Below are 17,737 nucleotides of genomic sequence, written 5' to 3' on the forward strand. Positions count from 1 at the left end.
CCCAAACAGCAAAGGGGAAACTCTAGCATTCGTTGTCCCAGTTTGGACTCATTCTACTTCTACCTGTGATGAATGAGTTGGAATAACTAATCAATAGAGTCAATATGCACCAGAACAGGTGTGTCTGTTTTTGCTTTTTTTTCCTTTTGAGAGATAAGTAAAATTTTCAAACAAAGCTCATTGATAGCCAGCTCAGCTGCCTTCCTCTCTGCTAGATGAGGAGGATGGGGTTTTTACCTCCCAAGCTAATTTTTTGTTATCCATAGAGATAGATGTTTGGCTAGAATCACATTACACATGAGCAGGGGAACTGGATTTTTTCTGTTTTTTCCATAAGAGCACAAGTCAAATTTGGATGAAATAATACTACCATTGTATAATGAAAAAAACACTGGCAGAAACAAATTTGAACGTCCAATTGAGCCAGGCTACCCTGAACCTCATCCATCTATATCATGTCTGTAAAAGGAGGATGATGATCCTTGCCTCAGATACCTCAGATGTGTGTGCGCACAGCACTTTATAAACCATAAAGAGCTAAAGAAATGTAAGATAATTATTGCCAGTAGAGATGTAGAAGAACTTTGGATAAAAAAGTTAGGGAAAATGCTGGACAAATGCCACACCTACTCTGGTGGCCTGAGGAAAGTAATTACAGGCTCTAAAATCCTAGCTAGCTCAAGGTTCAGTCTTCTTAAAAGACTGAAACTTCTTATGAGCTTCCTATGTGTGGGTGTGCACTTGTGTGGATGTATATACACATATACAAATATACAGACATTTGTGTGCATACACAGAGTACATATGTGTTTACACATACATATATAAATATATACATACAGAGCCAAATGTACTGTGTGTTAACCTTTCTTTACTTACATGCACACTCAGAGCCACTGCATGGCAACTTCTCTCTCCTCTCACTCTACACACACACACACACACACACACACACCCAGAGGCACTGTGTGTTAAGTTCTACCACATCCCTCCTAATACTGTTTACAGATAAACTCAGACTACTTATGCAAGCAATAAAAAAAAAACTCCATTGGAAAAAGAAATTCAAGACAAACAGATCAGAACAACAAAAAAGGAAAAATCATGACAGTGATTCTCTGCAGGGAAACTATAAACCCAAATGCACATTGCTCTGGAGGCCTGAGTATACAAAATAGCACCTGGGCCCATTTCAGAGCTCCAGTGGGAAGTCCACGGAAGGGGAGTGAGGAAGTGCCAAGGTGGGTTAGAGTGGGGCTTGTGAGAGGGGCCAATTAGCACATCTAGGTCCCAGCCTACCAATTGTGTGATAAGGTCCCCGTTCCCCCAAGAGCCCATTTCTTTTGATCCTCCAGGTTCAGTGACCCTAAGGAACAGATACCAGACTTGGAGAATAGAAAATGTAGGTGTCTGACCACACTCATGATTCCAATTATGTACCACCTGCCCAATGTTCTAGCACAAAGGAATGAAAAACTTCCCTAAACTGTCCTAGGGCAAGAGCTCTGCCAAACAGAGGGAACAATGCCAGGCAGGTGGAGATAATGGGCTTTGCCATTCTCCATGCTGAGTAGCAGCATGAAGATAGCAGGCTCTTGCCACTAGAGGCGCAGGAGGGCCCTACTGGAAGGTGAGGAGCTTGGCCCACCCCAGGGGCCCTTTGGGCTCAACCTTCCTCAGCACGGCTGGGGCGAGGCAGGGCCAGGCTCGCTTTTTTGGCACAGTGAGGACTGTCCTGATGCTTTCTGGAGTGGGTTTGCATGTGGACAGCCAAGTGGTGGTTGCGATTGAAAGTCCTACCACACTCAGAGCACTGGTAGGGCCGTTCACCAGTATGGATACGCTGATGCCGGAATAAATCTGAGGGTCGCCGGAAACCCTTGCCACAATAGGAGCAAGTGGGACAGCCCCGGCTGGTGCCTGTGTGCAAGCGCTGGTGTAGCAAAAGGCTCTTCCGCTGCTCAAACAAGCGCAGGCACTCGCTGCAGTGGTAAAGCCTGGACGTCCGGTTGGATGAAGGCCGCCGCTCCTGGCATGGCCTCCCAGCCAGGGCCTGGTGGCTCTCTGCCTCGTCAGGGAGCCACTGGATGATGGGGCCAGGAACCACCACCTCACCTGGCTCCAAGGAGGCAGAAGTCCCTCCCCATGTGTCTGGCCAGCTGCCCTGGGCCGCCCAGTCCTCATCCTCCAAGTGGCTCCGCTGGTGAATGGTCAGGTTGATCTTCAGCCTGAAGCTCTGACCACAGTCTGGACATGGGAAGGTCCGCTCTCTCCGGCGTGGGAGGATGCGAGGAGGCTCACTGGCAGCAGGGGGCGGAGGCTTCTCCCTCACTCGACCCTTTGGCAGACCAGGGAGGGGGTGCTCACTTGGCTCAGCCCTGTCTTCTCTGCCTTCTTCAGACACTGTGTGCTCTGCTTCGCTGGAGACCTGCCCCAAGTCTAGCTGCTTTGGAAGTGCCTCATTCACTTGACTCTCTGTTTTGATGCTCACAAGTCCATCATCTGGTGAAAAGAATCCACATATGATCCTTCAAACAAACCATGGTCATTTCCACCTCCACGCTAATCAAAACTGCACCTTTTATTCCAGCCTAACTCAGGTCATCTCATCCTCCCAAGAAGTTTTCCTTAAACACTGCCAAACCTATGATTCTCTTTCTTGTCCACATTTAATGACACAGAATCCCAGCACGCTGGAGCTGGCAGGGACCTTCAGATCACCGAGCCCAACCCTCTCATTTCACAGATGAAGAAACTGGCGTTGAGAGGGACAGTGACTTTCCCAATGTCACACTGCAAGCTGGTGTGATTAGAACCAGAAGTACTAAGCTTAAAAGAATGCAGTGTTTTCTGACTGGAATTTTCTCAGCTCCAGTAAGAGAAGGTCAAAGGTAGAGACTTGTTGGAAATGAGGGGAAGGAAAGGTGCTATGGTCCTCAGAAAAGCCCGAGAGCTCCTGACCACAACCCAGAAAGCCCCCCCCTCCTGGGCTTGTTAAATAGCTGTTGACCCAGCCACCCTCTTCTTCACCTGTTCAAATCCCACCCCCTTTATAAAGTCTTCCCTGACTGCTCATCCCCGTGTAATCATCTCTTCTATCTAAATTCCTTTAGCACTTACAGTCTGAACCACACCGTCCGGCACTGGATTCCATCTTGCCTTGTACCATTTTGTTTCCTCAAATAGTTTGTACTTCTAAAAGGCAGGGGTTGTGGTTCTATCATTAGCTCAAATAAAATAATGTAAAGAAAATGGTATGTAGACTTTAAGGCATTATATAAACCATGAACTATTATTATTGTTGCTGTTATCATTATTCTATCTCCTCCTTAACAGATGTCTGATAAGTAAATATCACCTGCCCACCTGAAATAGACCTGCTGCAGTGAGAGCTAGAGAAGGACTAAGTTACAAGAGAGGTCCATGGGAGACCTCATTTCTTCTAGAAAACTGTTACACAGGCAGCAGCCAGGTCTCTTCCTGCCACTCCTCCTTCCCTCCTCAGACTCCACCCAAGATGGCAGCTTGGGTCTTCTGTCCAAGGCTCATCCAACCTCAGTACAGATAATAGGGACCTCTCTGATAATCTGGGCATAGTCTATTCCATACCAAGGTCAGTGGGAAGTTAGCAATGGTTATGGATAAATGAGGCCTGGCAGCTTGGCCAGAGAACAATTAGGAGCCTCGAGTGGGGATAAGTGGTAAAAGGGTAAAGAACTTAGAATCTAGATCCTCCTGTTTCCCAAACTCCACAGAAGGGGAGGTAATCACATCACTGCCACAAGACTCCCCCTGGGGCAGAACCAAGTAGCTGAGCTGAAGTTGCCAAGAGGAGGGAACAAGTTGAACCTCTGAAGACCAGGCTCAATCAGCTGACTAGAGCTGACTTTTTCTTTTCTTTGCACAAACTACAGAGTGGGTATCCTGGTTCAGTGAATAGAGGGCTAGGCCTGGAGTCAGGAAGACCTGAATTCAAATTAAGCCTCAGTCACTTACTAGCTATGTGACCCTGGGTAAGTCACTTACCCCTGTTGTCCTCAATTCCCTCAACTACAAAGTAGGGATAATAATAGCACTTACCTCCCAGGCTTGTTTTGAGGATCAAACAAGATAATATTTGCAATGTGCTTATTATTAGTACAGTGCCTGACACATAGCAGGCACTCAATACATGTTTTTTTCCTTCTCTTATCACTTACCCAGTCTCAGGTGGGGCAGGATTTCCCTCTGTGGGAAGGCTGATGCTTCTTCCCCATCTGGTGGTTCTTCCTCCTGTTTAATCGAGGACAAAACATTGATGCCAGCTTGGGGGGGCTCTGTGAGAGAGAGAATCCCATTAAGGTCTTCCTTGTATGCTAGATGTCACGACTGGTACAAGAATGGGACTCAGCATCACTGTTTCCCCAGCAGGTGTGAAACATCTTTGCACACCCTAAGCAGATACCTACTGGTAAAGGCGGATCCCCATCAGGTTCCAGATGAGGACCTGAAGTCAGTCACCCATCAACCTTGGCTCAGGAGGTTAGAGCACAGAGTTAATGAGGCCAACATCTCGGAGGCAAAGAAGCCCAGGTTGCTGTCAGCCTGTTAATGACAAAAACTGACATTTCTATAGTGCTTTAGGTTTTATACACATTTTCTAATCAGTCCTAGGAAGTAAGCAGCACCTGCCTATCCTGTTCATCGTATGGGTGAGGAAACTAAGACACAGGGGAAGGAATGGTTTGCCCAAAGTCACTCAGCTACCAACGGTCAGGACTGGCACTGGAGTCAGATCTCCTAACAGTAGGTCTAGAACCTACTGTGCTTCACTCCCCGATCCCAACATCGGCTGGTTAAGTCCCTCAGGACAAACTGTAACAGACTGCCAGAAGAGTGCCCATTGCTACTTCTCAAAAAACAGCTCTAAAGGGCATATAGTTGGTCAGTAGAATTGTCCTCCTATAAATAACACCCTAAGGGTATAGTGCCCTGGACTCAAAATCATAAGAGGTACAGAGGAAGAGAGACAGCTTGGAAAACAACCTAATGGCAGAGATCAGACATATACATATACATATCAATAAGAAAATTCAGAAGGCAGGAAATGAAAGGAACAAAGTTAGGTGAAAACAAATAGGGAAATAGTACCAAATGGCCAAGTCCTAAGAAAGCAAATAATTCCAGAGAAGATTAGATAGTCTAAGACAGGAGGAAGAAAAAAAGAGAGAGGCCCTATGTCTTTCTAAAAGGTACAGTGCTATTCTGTTGTTCTTCACGCCTGTGAAGGTCTACATAACAACAAACGACATTAAATTAAGGCAAAATTATTTCACTCTAACTTAGGGAAATTTTTTTGATCACCAGAGATATAACCCCTAAGGGCTTCTTCCCTAAATGTCTTTGAGAAGAGACAAGACAAACTTTCCTGGGTGACTCCCCTGTTTCCTCTGCTGCAATCAAACTGTTATACTCACAGTCCCCAAACTCATCTGGCACCATCCCAACTCTGGTTCAAGTTTCCTCTACCCCAAGAGTAACGTGACTCCCCTTAAGATAAAGCTCAAATCCCACTTTTGCTCAAAAGAATTCCTAGACCATCCTGATCACTCCTTTGATCTAATGCACTTATTCTCTATGCTCTTTACTTGGTAAAAAAACAAAAACAAACCCACACACCATTTATAACATCTCCTGCAATGCCATTTTATCACAATAACAGTATTTAGTTTTTCATGTATGTATATCTAATCTTTCTAACTAGATTGGAAAATCCTTTAAAAAAGACACTATGCCTTATAAATAGGTAACAACTGACATATGATTATGTAGAACTTTAAGGTATATAAAGTACTTTCCTACAAAAACTCTGTGAAGGAGATAATATAAATTATTACCATTCTGCTGAGGGGAAATGATGGTCAGAGAGAGGTGTTAAATGACTTCACCATGATCACAGCTGGTACTGATCCTTTTTGGGGGTTCATACCTGTGATTTCATCAGCACGGAGAACTCCCTGTGTGGAAATGCTCTCCACCACTGCAGATATGCAACTTATCTGCAACCCATTACTTTGGAGAATTGCTTAAGGCTCTGAGAACTCAAGTGACTTCTCTGTGGTTACATAGTCAGGACTAGAACCCAAGTCTTCCTGACTCCCAAACTGGCTCTCTATCCACTATATCATGTTACTGATCTATACCATACCAGTTAGGACATACACCTCTTTGTAGCTAAGGTAGTTCCTAGCACACATCTTTTCAAGGAGAGGGGCTATTTTGGTAAGGATGGGAGGCCCTGTGCTAGCTATAACACAAGGGATGTAAAGAGCTATAAAATATGACCAAATTCCTGGGAAACTTTTCATCTAGTTGGGAAGATAGGTCACTTTATGTATAAACATAAACATAAGGTAGCATGTGCTATGTCTGATTCTGGTAGGGAACTTTGAAGTTAGAGTCAGAAGACCTCAATTCATCTATTCCCTGATTGGCCACAAGTCAGTTTCTTAACTTCTCTGAGCTCCACAGGGTTAAGATGAGGACAGTGCTCTAGAAACACAGGACGCTCTATCAGGAGACAGCCAAAGGGCCCAGGTCAGAGAAGGCAGTCAGGCAGAAGAGCACAGGCAGAAGAGACCTTCAGGGGCTGTCTGGTACAATTCTCTTCTTTTACAGTTGAAGAAATTGAGACTCAAGGAATAAAGTGACTTGGCCAGGATCAACTGAAGAGGTAGTGAGAATGAGAGGTGAGATTTGAATCCAGGTTCTCTGACTCCAGAGTTAGTGATTGCTGCACTGTTCCATGAGACTTCGACTGGGCTTTCAAGAGGAGGCAGGATTCAAATAAACAAATAAATAAATAAATAAATGAGAGGAGTTCATTCTAGGCTGAAAGAATATTAGGAGCAATGACACGGCGGTAGGAAAATGCATAATCCACTTATGGAACAGTGAGTGAAAATAGTGCAGCTAGAGAAGTGGAAAAAACACTAGATTCCCTCAGTCAACAGATGTCAGGTCAACAGCCTGAACCTTGGCTCTGACATTTAACAATGAATAAAGTGACTTCATCTCTATGGGCCTCCATTTCTTTAACTGCCAAATGGGTAAAATACTTGAACTTGTTTACCTCACAGGGTTTTGAGAAAAGCACTTTGTAAACCTCAAATCTCTATGAAATTGTGAGTTATTACTATTACTGTTCTACAACGCTAGAATGGGCCCTGCCCTGCAACTCACTGCCCTCAGAAAATCCCTGCCCTTCCCCTCCCCTCTAGGAAGGCAGCAGCTACAAAAGAAGCTCTGAACAGCTCCAGAAGTTGTCCCCTCAAGCCATGTGTCAAATGTCTTGTCATCTACTTCAGCTCTTCCCCGGCCCTCTGACTCACCGGGTAGACTTGGTTCAGTCAGGCTTGCTCGTGCTTCTGAGCCTGGAGGATCTGGGAGAACTGGTTCTTCCTTAGTCTCCTCTTGGGCATGTTGAAGGTGCTTGGAAATATACTCTGGAGAAGGTAGGTCTGGGGCAGGGGGAAATTATACATAACTAATATTGAGGAGAATATATAGATCCAGGGTAGATCTGCCATATTTCTAGGATTCACCAGAAATCTCCTGGAATTTCTAAAAGAAAACCTAATTCTCAGGCAATTATTTTTCTGACTAGGTGCAGAACCACTGCCTGCCTTGTACCTGTGCCTCTCTGAGAATCCTAATCAAATCTAGAACGTCAGCACTCGCTAAGACTTTAGAAATGCTCTTGTCTAGTGGTTTCGTTTTAAAGACGAAAAAGCTGAGGCCCATAATGATGAAATGATTTTACAGCTGACAGTGCTTAGCACTAGAAGTAGACCTAGCACTGAAGTTCTGGAATCTCAGTCCAGTGTTTTCTATTATTCCACACTGCAGTAAGGGTGAAGGGGAATAGCCCTTTGTCCCAACGTAAAAAGAATGTTAGCAAACTTTAGGAGTAAGAAACTGATATGGATACAAATGAAGAAGCTCTGAAGGGCTGAGGTTGGGAAGGACAGATCACAAATCTGGAGCCCTGCAGTTAACTAGTTCTTATTGGTGTGGCCTTGGCCACTATTTCCCACACTCTGAGCCTCAACTTTGCCTTTAGAAAATATAAATCGACATAAACACCAAAAATCTACCCTTCCCAGGGTACAAAGGAAGCGCTAGCAGAGAAACTAAGCACAAATCTGCATATAAAAATAAATGGTAGTGTTTCGGGTCAGCACTGCATTCCCAGAGTCTTCCGTGTTGTTTCTACTTCATACTTACCAGTACTTAGCTTTCCAGGACATGACACTTCCTCATCTGAGCCCCACTGGTCCTTAAGGCATGGTTTTTCTCCTCGCTCGATCTGAGAGAGAATATCAGGCTTGGAAACAGCATAGTCTATGCACAAGATGGAGGAAGAAGACACAATCAGTCTGACTACTGGATGTGGGCAGGTAGAGTCAATCAAGGAGATAACAAAGCAAAGCACTTCAAGTTAGCCTGAAACACATTAGTGGTACACATACTCCCCCTGCCTATGGAAACATAAAGCCCAGGTCCCCACAAGTCAGTACCCGAAGGCAGAGGGGCTGAGATCAAATCAAAGTCAAATCTACAAACTGCATGATCCTTAGAAGCTCTTTAATGGGGACCAAGTCTAGTACCTTACCCAGGGAGACCAGCATCTCATAGTTGCCTCTCATCACATGCTTGTAAAGCTCCTTCTGCCACTCCTCCAGCTTCCCCCACTCCTGCTCCGAAAAATACACGGCCACATCATCAAACGTCAGGGGCACCTAGAACCACAAGTATCACACACTCTCACACACATACACACAACCTTGGCCTCCCCTGCTCCCACCATGCCTGGCCTAGAAGGGATTACCTTGGGGACCTCGCCCTTGCTTCCTGGGGGAAGCCGCAAGATCCAGAAGTTCCTGTTTCTCAGCAGGTTCTCCATGTTCTCCAGCCTCCTCTGGAGCAGCCCGTACTCCTGGAGCAGGGTGCCCAGCACAGCCCACCTGCCCTCCAGCTGGTTTTCAATCTCCACGGCTACCCTCTCACAGTCTGCCAGCTTTTTCTCTGCTGTCACTGTTCGACCCTCTAAGGTGAATAATCGGGCCAGGCACAAGTCCACCTTTTTTTCCACAGCCTGAATGGCAGCCACCACAGTCCACAGGGTGATCTCTGAAGAGTGCAAGCATGAGTCCTTCTCAGGAGACACTTGCAGAGCCGGGGACGTCAGCAAAGCTCTCAAAGACACAGACTGTATATCTTGCTCAAGGGCCTATTAGCAAAGAGAATTAGAGATGGTCTCAGGATTATAGGACAACATATTTTGTTTTATTTTCTCAAATCATCCACCACTCCAAAAAGACACCTGGGAGGAACAACCCCTAAGCTCTAATAGCAGAGTCAATACTGTGTTCTCAACACTTAGGAGATATTGTGGGGCTTTATACTATGCTACTTTAGCACAGGTCCTCATTACCTTCTTACAACATTATTACAAAAGATTATGATACAGATTAGAATACAAGATTTTATTACAATCCTTTAACAGGTACATCCATCTACCTCCATTGTCCTCTAAACAATCTTTTTTGACAGCACCTTTCTTATCTTACTAAGGCCATAAATTACAGAACAGCTGTCAATCTGAATTAGTAGAGGGGGCTTTTTTATAGAGGATTCTCTAGTCTACTCCAATTCCCCACAAAAATGTAGGCCAAAAAATATCTAATGCCAAAATAATTTCAAGTCAAAATCCTGCACTTGAAGAACAATAAAAAGGAAAGCTCTGGTGGGTGTGGGGGGGTGGGGTGTGTGTGTGTGTGTGTATGTGTATCAGAATATTTATAGCATCATTCTTTGTGGTAGCAAAAGGACTGAAAACTAAGTAGATGCCTATCAATTGGGTAATGCCTATACAAACAGTGGTACATGAATACACCGGAATTTAATAACTAATGAGCCCAGTGAATGCAGGGAAGCATGGAAAGACTTAAATGAACTAATGCAAAGTAAGTATAACCAGGAAAATAACACATACAATTGCTAATTTACAGCTATATGTTGAAATAATGAAACAAAATTGAATGCAATGAAATTATAATGACCAAGCTTGCCTCAAAGAAGAGATTTGAGAAAACACATTCCCCTCATTTGTTCGAAGAGCTGGGCGATAATGGGTGTGGAATACTGCATTCAATGTCTGACTTTTGTGATATATTGGCTAGTTTTGTGGAACTTTTTTTCCCCTTCTTTATTATAAGAGAAGATGGCTCTCTGGGATAGGATTGGAAAAAACAAATGTAGGAAGATATCAATAAAACATTTAAAACAAAGAATGAGCTAAAATGTAAACAAAATCTAAAAGTCCCAAATTAATTACCAACCAAAGCTAGACATTATCAACTATTAAAATTCCACTAGTAAGGGAGGAAATTTGTTTTTCTTCCTCCAAAAAAAAAACCTCAAACAGTAGAAAATACTACTAATGATCCAATTGGACTAGAGTCAGGAAAACTAGGTTTCTTAGTCCTGATTCTGTCACTAATTTGCTGTGTGGTGTTGAGGTAAGCCACTTCAATCAGTGGTACCTCATACCTGTCCACCCATCATCCCTCAAAGAGTTAACTGTTAATGGGTAAAATGATGCTGGAAGAAAAAAGCAGACATTATTAACCCAGTTTAAAATTACTTCAAAACTATAATGGATCTGTGATTCCAGTGATTCCTGTCCCTGACCTCCCATGTTTACCACTGGGAATCCACCCAAAGTGCTGAGTTCTTTCCTGGAGCTCTTCAGTGAAAGTCAGGAAGATACTAACAGAGCAACAGCATGACAGTTATCAATTAACTGTTTCTCTCTTAGGCTACAGAAGAAGCCTAAGGTGCCAGCACATAAAAAAAATACGTATATGTGTGTGTGTGTGTATATATATATAACACATACATTAAATACATATATTTTCTGAAATCTATTTCAATCTAATTGGTTTCCTTTGTAATTCCATGTATTTTATGTCTTTAAAAAATTATTCTGAGAAAGGGTCCCTAGGCTTCACCTAGGACACACAACAGTGCAAGGACTTTGATAGATAGCAACCTTTATACCAGCTCTTTTGTAGAATTCTTTGTAAGACAGATCCATTAGCCTTTATGTGATCCAAGGACCATAGATTAACAGCTGCTAGGGACCTTAAACATCTGGTCCAGCCTCTTCACGATACAAGAGGGGACCCTAGGACGAGTGCCTTGGCCACGATCACGTGTAGGTGGCCGAGGCAGGACTAAGTCGTCTGACTCCAAACCCATCGCTCTTCCCGGGGCTGCAGTCATCCCAGGATTCACGATCACGCCAGATCACAGGCTGTCTCTCTCCTCTGCCACCATCGGGGGTGCGCCCCACCATTGGGACAGCGGGGCCGCAGTGGGGGGGGGGTCCCCCCTTCTCAGCCATCCGCACACTGGCGCCCTCGGGGCGGGGCTGGGGCGTCGAGCCACGACCTGGGCTAGGGTCTCCCGGACCCACCCATCCAATGGCGCTCCCCAACACACACTTTCACGGCCAGGCAGGGCAGACCGCGGCCGGAAACGCGAGGAAGGCCACGGCCACGGCCGCTGCGGCGACGGGGCCGAGCTTCGCGCCAGGATGCAAGGACCCCCGCCCGCGCCGCTCTCCCTCCCCACCTCCCTCTCCCAGCCTCACCAGAGCGGGAGCCGCCTCAGCCATGGTCCCCTGCCGACCCGAGCAGGCGGGCCCGCCTGCGGCCTGGGCCGCTCGCCCCGGGCGGAACGCGCTGGTGCCGAGATGAGGAGCCAGAGCCGGCCCGCGGGCGAAGCTGTCTACACCGGCTGCCCGAAGAAGCTGGGGCCAAGCCGCCCTGTGGTCTCCGTCAAGCCCCGCCCCGGGCCCGCGGACACGTGCCGCCCGGCCCTGCGAGAGCACGCCCGGAGCGCCGACAGCGCCGACAGCGCCCCCTGTGGACCGTAGGACCTCGGCGTAGGCCGAGGGGCGCAGCTGCGCAAGACGGCCGCTTTGTTCCGCCCGGCCTTCGGGCTTTAAATCCACATTCGCAGGGCGACGAATGAAGTGGATTTAAAAACAACGCACTTCAAAGAAGCCGAACCAGAGCAATGGTACCAACCTAGAGCAGTCACGGCGAGGGCGTTTTTAGAGGCTCTCCTTTGTTCGGATGGGAAGGGGAGGGGCATTTCCACCTTGAGCTGTAATGAATATAAAGACAGTATCATTAAATTTATCGATGTAAGCCCCAGGGGCGGGGGCCGTTCCCATTGTTGCCCCGCCCCAAGCACTCCAGAGGCCTAGATCTTCTGAAGCGATTCGGGGGTGGGGGTGGGCACAGCAAGCCCTGGCAGGGCCTAGGCGGAGCCTTCGAGTCCGTACGAGTCAGCGGAACTACACTTACCCGTTTAGGACGAACTCCAAGCTTTAGGGGGTTGTTACGGGATAGAGGGAGAGGGTTCGGGGGCTCTGGTCAGGGTGGAGTGAACTTGGATGGGTAAAGAAAAAGGGGTGTCCAGCCGGAGGGTCATCGAACGGGTTGGGAGGGGTCGGCCCAGCCCTCGGGTCTTAGAACTAGGTTCCTTCAACCTCAGATTGCCACCGACTGCAGCATTAGGCAAATCACAATCTCTGATGTCATCTTCGAAATGACTGATTTCTAAGGTTCCTTTCCGGTATGGACACAGGAGAGCCTAGGATTTATATATGGAATAAAAATGAAAAGCTTTATGATCTTCCCTTCCCTCCTGCCTTGCACTTCGCATATGAGTTTGCAATTCTAATGTATTTTACCACTTACTTAGATACTGACGTATAACCATCTCTGACCCAGGAGGCAAGCTACGTGAATACAGACCCTGGTCTAAACTAGACTTTAAACCACTGCACCCCCCCCCAACACTGTTCTACAACACAGCAGGTGCTTAAAAAAATGTTTATTGGATTGGCCATTTTTATTCTTACATGTAATCGTATTCTTAAAATTGCCCTGAACCCATATAAGATTAGCTCTCAATCATGAAAAAATTTAAAAATATAAATTATGTATTTCAAACTTCAGTGTCCAATGGTGAGCATCACAAGCCATTACCCCCACAACTCTTAGCCATGCTCTCCCATAACTTCTGCTAGATATTTTAAAGTGATATGCATTCTATATGGTTCCACTCATAAAGGACACCCTACATAGTCATTTTTTTTTATCACTATTTGGCAGTAACTACTTCATTTCCTTAAATCACTGTCCAGTAACCAAGAGAACCCGCCTCTTCTCAAAGAAGGTGGGAGGGTATGCCCTAAGGACAGAGCACTGGGGAAACAACCAAAATCAACAGCAGATTCTCTTCCAAGAACTTAAGATTCGCTGCAAATATTAAGCCAGAAGGAAATCCTGAGAACTAGTGGTTTTAAGTGTTTAAATATTAAGGAAAAGGAGATCAGGAGTATCATACCATATTAACTTGGAGCCAGAAATTTTGGGGAAATTTTTTTTAAATCACCCATTATAGACCTTAAAATCTACTATGTATTGTTGAAAATAAAAAATATATTGCATACAATTTGAGTTATTGTTAGAATGCAGTCTAGTATATCCAAAAATGTATAACTTGGTGGTAGTTTTTTTTTTAACGTGAAAATGTTTTCATTTTCCCCATTTTACAAGAAATAAACAGTATCTTCCAGTTCTGGATCTTAACTCCTCCTCCCTTTCCTAGACATTTGCATCATTTACATCTGGAAGGAACCCCTGAAGCTCTCCTCTTTCTCCTAAGACCAGGGCACCAAGGTGACCAAGATCCCCAAAACTTTTAGCCATTACATGCCAGGAAACAATCTCCTTTGTGAGGCCTTCTTCACTGTGCTATTTTTGACTCTAAGCTGTACTTTAATTAGAAAAAGACCTGGTTCCTGTTCCTAGGTCACCCCAACATCCTGTAAACAAGGGCTCTCTGCCATGCTTATGTAACAGGGGCAGAATAAGTCACTGGATGGTTGCCTTTTTTTTTAAAAAACGTAAAGATCCCTATACATGGTCCAAAAGATGTGAGCTCACCATCCAAAGACAAAAATTCCAACCTATCCAAATCCAACTCTCATTTGTGTTGCCCTACAAATTTGCCACAGTGCTTAGCTACACCCAGCATGCTGAGGGCCTTCCTCACGTTTTCCTTACAATGGATGGTTACCAAGAATGTGTAGGCTGTCCCTCAAATGTATACATCCAACACAACTTTTCCAAGGAGGCATTTTTCTGACATTTTTTATGCTACTTTTCATGAACAACGTCTCATTTGTAATGTGCTGTTAGGCTAATACCCACTATGCAGTTCTCCAAAGCCTATGAATGAATATGAGCTTCAGTTCTTCCTTGACTCAAAACTACACACTACCACCAGAAACTTTGTTTCAAGGGAAAAGGTTGGAGTTACTGATCTCATTTAGGAGTCTCTGCATTATTCCACGGCTTGATGCAGTAAACACATCATCTACAAATAGAATTTGGAGGGCCTCACCACCTATAGAGAACTTCTAGAGAATTTCACTTAACCTCTGGCATGCATACACATCCATTTTATATTCCACTTGCCACGGATGATTTGAGGGTCACTGAACAAAGTTCTCTTTGTTTTTACGTCTTTCAAGATATTTTATGATTTCAATATTATGGGAGAATTTTTGGAGAAGAGCCTTTATGGCAATGTTTTGCCTGACAAAATCAAATGCTTTTTGTGGCCAATAATCAGTAAGCATGATAGGAAGATGTATCTTTCATGCCTTTCAGTCAGTTATCTGATGTGACCTATTGCTTGAAATGTGCCTGTTCCCTTAAGCTCATGAAGGACTCCCTCAATGTGTACCAAGGATGATAAAAATTTGTAGATGGGAAAGTAGGTATATGGATTAGAAGCTATTTTTGAGATCCTCTTGGTTGCCTTTTTTGATAAGAGGGTCTGAGATTTTTTATGCCTAGTTTCCTCTTCTTTCACAAACCTTGGGAATTGATTCCTTAGTGCCCTCAAAATTAGGTCACCCCAAGCACATAATTCCACTCAGTACAATCCAAATGTCTTTTCTGTTGGTTTTCTTCAGTGCTATTTCCCACTTCTTCCATCATGATGTCCAGAACTATACTGAATTCAAATGTGGTAGGTCAACTATCCTTGACAGTAAAGTTCGCTATAAAAATCTGTATAGAACTTTTGCAGTTTTGCAATCTGTTTGCTGTCCTTTCAGCTTCATTCTAAAATACCTTCAGATGACTTTAAGTCTTCTCACCAGGCTTTCTTTAAACTGTCATATAAGTGATACCTCTCCATCTCCCACCAATCCATTCTTTTCTGTAAGATTTTGCATATGGCCTGTTATTCTAAATTATCCTTGTTGTCCTTGACACTTAGCCAGATAAAGTTATATTTACTGGCTGATATAGTTTCTAGGCTATTTTAGTTTCTTCTTCATGGAAAATTATTTTATCAGTTAAATATCTGCATAAAACTGTTATAATCAAGCTTTATGTCCTTTTCTCCATCCATATCCTATTTTTTGGCATCAATTAACTTGTTTAAAATAGGTAAGGTTGCCCTTTTAATTGCATGCTGTTTTTATCATTTTTATATTTCCAAATTCTCCAAAATGAGTATCCATCCCCTTAACTTTGTACTAATTTTGATTTTTGCTCTAACAAGTCAGTGGTCTAATTGCATATACACAGTTGATTTAGGAATGATCCCCATATCACTAATGTCATTTCATTTTTTCGGTCATTTTGAGCTTATGTACTTTCCCATTTCTTTTTCCAAATGAAATATTTGCAATGTAAAGGTGTGAAGCTTCTGTGTGGTCACCAAGGGTTTGACCTCTTTCCTTACTTTTGATCCATACTGTTCAATATATATTTCTTCAAGTCAGCCTTGAAGCTAAGAAGCATTTGATTCGCTCTGTATGACCTTGGGTCAGTCGCTGGACCTCTAAGAGCTCTGGGCAACTTTCTAAAGCTCTATGTGGCAAGGCATTGATCTTGCATTGGCAGAGGACTTTTCCTCACCTAGCAGTTGCCTATGGCTAAGTTCCCTACTCTATGTGCTTCCTCTGTGCATACCTTTTGGCACAGAAGTCATCAAACATCAAGGTTTATATTAATTCAATCTAGAGGGTTGTCAAATTCTTCATAGAAGAACAAGATTCTGAATTCTTCAGAAGAATTACATGAATAGAATAACAATGGAAGAAGAGTGCCATAACTATATCCTTTAGAGCATTAGTTTACCATACAATGGAACTGATGGCAAACCTCTCTTCAGGAGAAAAGGCCTTGCTCTGCTTCTCACTGGCACTGTCCCATACTACTCTCAAAATATGTTGGGGAAATTCTGCAGTGGCCTGGTTTTTTTTTTTTGTTGTTTTTTTGTATGCCAATACTATGTCAGCTTCAGGACAAGCTGTTTGACAAATATCTAACAACTGCCAACACTTCCTTATCCTCACAAGTCTACTATACAGTGTATACTTTCAACTCTGTAGGCCATATATCAGACATCGATCTCTTCAGCAACCTTCTCATACAACCCGGCTCCTCTGGCTGCAGCTGCCACCACTATTTCAGCTAATTAGGTCAGGGAGGCTGAGGCATCTCACTGCCACTCTTATATTCTCATGATCCAAGAAGCAATGACTCATCTCAAGACACCAAGGTTTTGTAGTATTAATTTACTTGCAGTCTATGGTCTACCTACCTTATCTATAGTAGCAGCCAACCGTCTCCTGACAAATATCATCAGCCTTTATTAAGCTAAGCACTCTTCTGGAATAGACCAAGCAATTTCTCACGTATAAGGTAGTAAGGTCAGGTGGCTGACAGGTTCCTCTGGAAACATAAGTTAATAGTACCTATTCAAATACCAAACATCAGCTTTCTACTATGAAGTTTCTTTAGTGTTGAAACAGTTAGGAAACATCCCTATGATCAGCAACCCCAGCTGGTATGTGATGCCTTGTCTCCTGCCTGACATGCCTGTTTCTAATGCCCACTGGCATTCCCTGAATATGAATGGTAACTCTCCCTGAATCCATGGTGCTCTAAACCTCAGTTCTGTGCCTCAGGTCAGCTATGGTTTTTTCAGTGAACTCTTGCTCACTAAGGAAATCAAAATTTGCAAGATTCAGCAAAATAAAAAAAATATTTTGTTCAATGTTTGAGAACTTAGATCTCATTATTTGAGCAATTTTTTTGGAGAACGTATTTAAAAATGACTCTTCCTGCAGTTCTCTTTTCAAATGACTTCCCTTTCAATTGCCATGAAGTTTTGAAAATAAAGTTAAACACGCATCGCTTTGTTCAGCTAGCTAGCTGTCTGTCCACCAGCTACCTGAAAGCACCCTGATACATCAGCTGACATTGATATATAATAAGCTCAAGGAGAAGGTTCCAAATGTGATGTCTTTGGGTACACAGCTTAATGGAAATATCCCTTAGGAACATCCAACTTCTTTTGCTTCAATATTATGCTCAATAAACCTTCTGAATATTCATTTAATCTCCTGAGTTGTCCAGGTATGGTTGTCAGGCCAAGCCTATCTCCCACTGTAATTTAATAAATTTTCACTGTTTTATAATAAAGCCAGCTCCTGTGAATGTGGTTAGCATTCATCAGTTCATCATTGCCCCTCTCAAGTTAAAAGTCAAAGTTGTAACGCTATGAAACTCAGGATGAGACATTGAAC

The 17,737-nt window shown here is 43.9% G+C and overlaps 1 protein-coding gene across 1 annotated transcript; it reads right to left on the reverse strand.

Annotated features, from left to right (window-relative positions):
- Positions 1 to 851: 851 nt before the first annotated feature.
- ZNF783 (zinc finger protein 783) lies at positions 852 to 11,986 on the reverse strand. Its single transcript, XM_020977499.2, has 7 exons — positions 11,699 to 11,986; positions 8,870 to 9,271; positions 8,654 to 8,780; positions 8,266 to 8,382; positions 7,371 to 7,499; positions 4,200 to 4,316; positions 852 to 2,502 (listed from the first exon to the last, which is right to left on the reverse strand). Exons 1-7 carry the CDS (start codon positions 11,720 to 11,722, stop codon positions 1,667 to 1,669), a joined length of 1,752 nt encoding a protein of 583 aa, XP_020833158.1. The 5' UTR covers positions 11,723 to 11,986; the 3' UTR covers positions 852 to 1,666.
- Positions 11,987 to 17,737: the final 5,751 nt, after the last annotated feature.

The sequence above is a fragment of the Phascolarctos cinereus genome, unplaced genomic scaffold (assembly GCF_003287225.1).
Source record: "Phascolarctos cinereus isolate Bilbo 61053 unplaced genomic scaffold, phaCin_HiC Scaffold_1;HRSCAF=81, whole genome shotgun sequence".
NCBI classification, from domain to species: Eukaryota; Metazoa; Chordata; class Mammalia; order Diprotodontia; family Phascolarctidae; genus Phascolarctos; species Phascolarctos cinereus.

Bases quoted from the DNA above. Each gene is read 5' to 3' on its own strand.
- ZNF783 (XM_020977499.2), bottom strand. From the start codon at position 11,722: ATGGCTGAGGCGGCTCCCGCTCTG. The intron at 7,500-8,265 runs GTAAGTATGAAG...CCCCTGCCCCAG, and splicing joins TCCTGGAAAGCTAAGTACTG to ACCTACCTTCTCCAGAGTAT. The intron at 4,317-7,370 runs GTGAGTCAGAGG...TCTCTCTCACAG, and splicing joins GACTGAACCAAGTCTACCCG to AGCCCCCCCAAGCTGGCATC.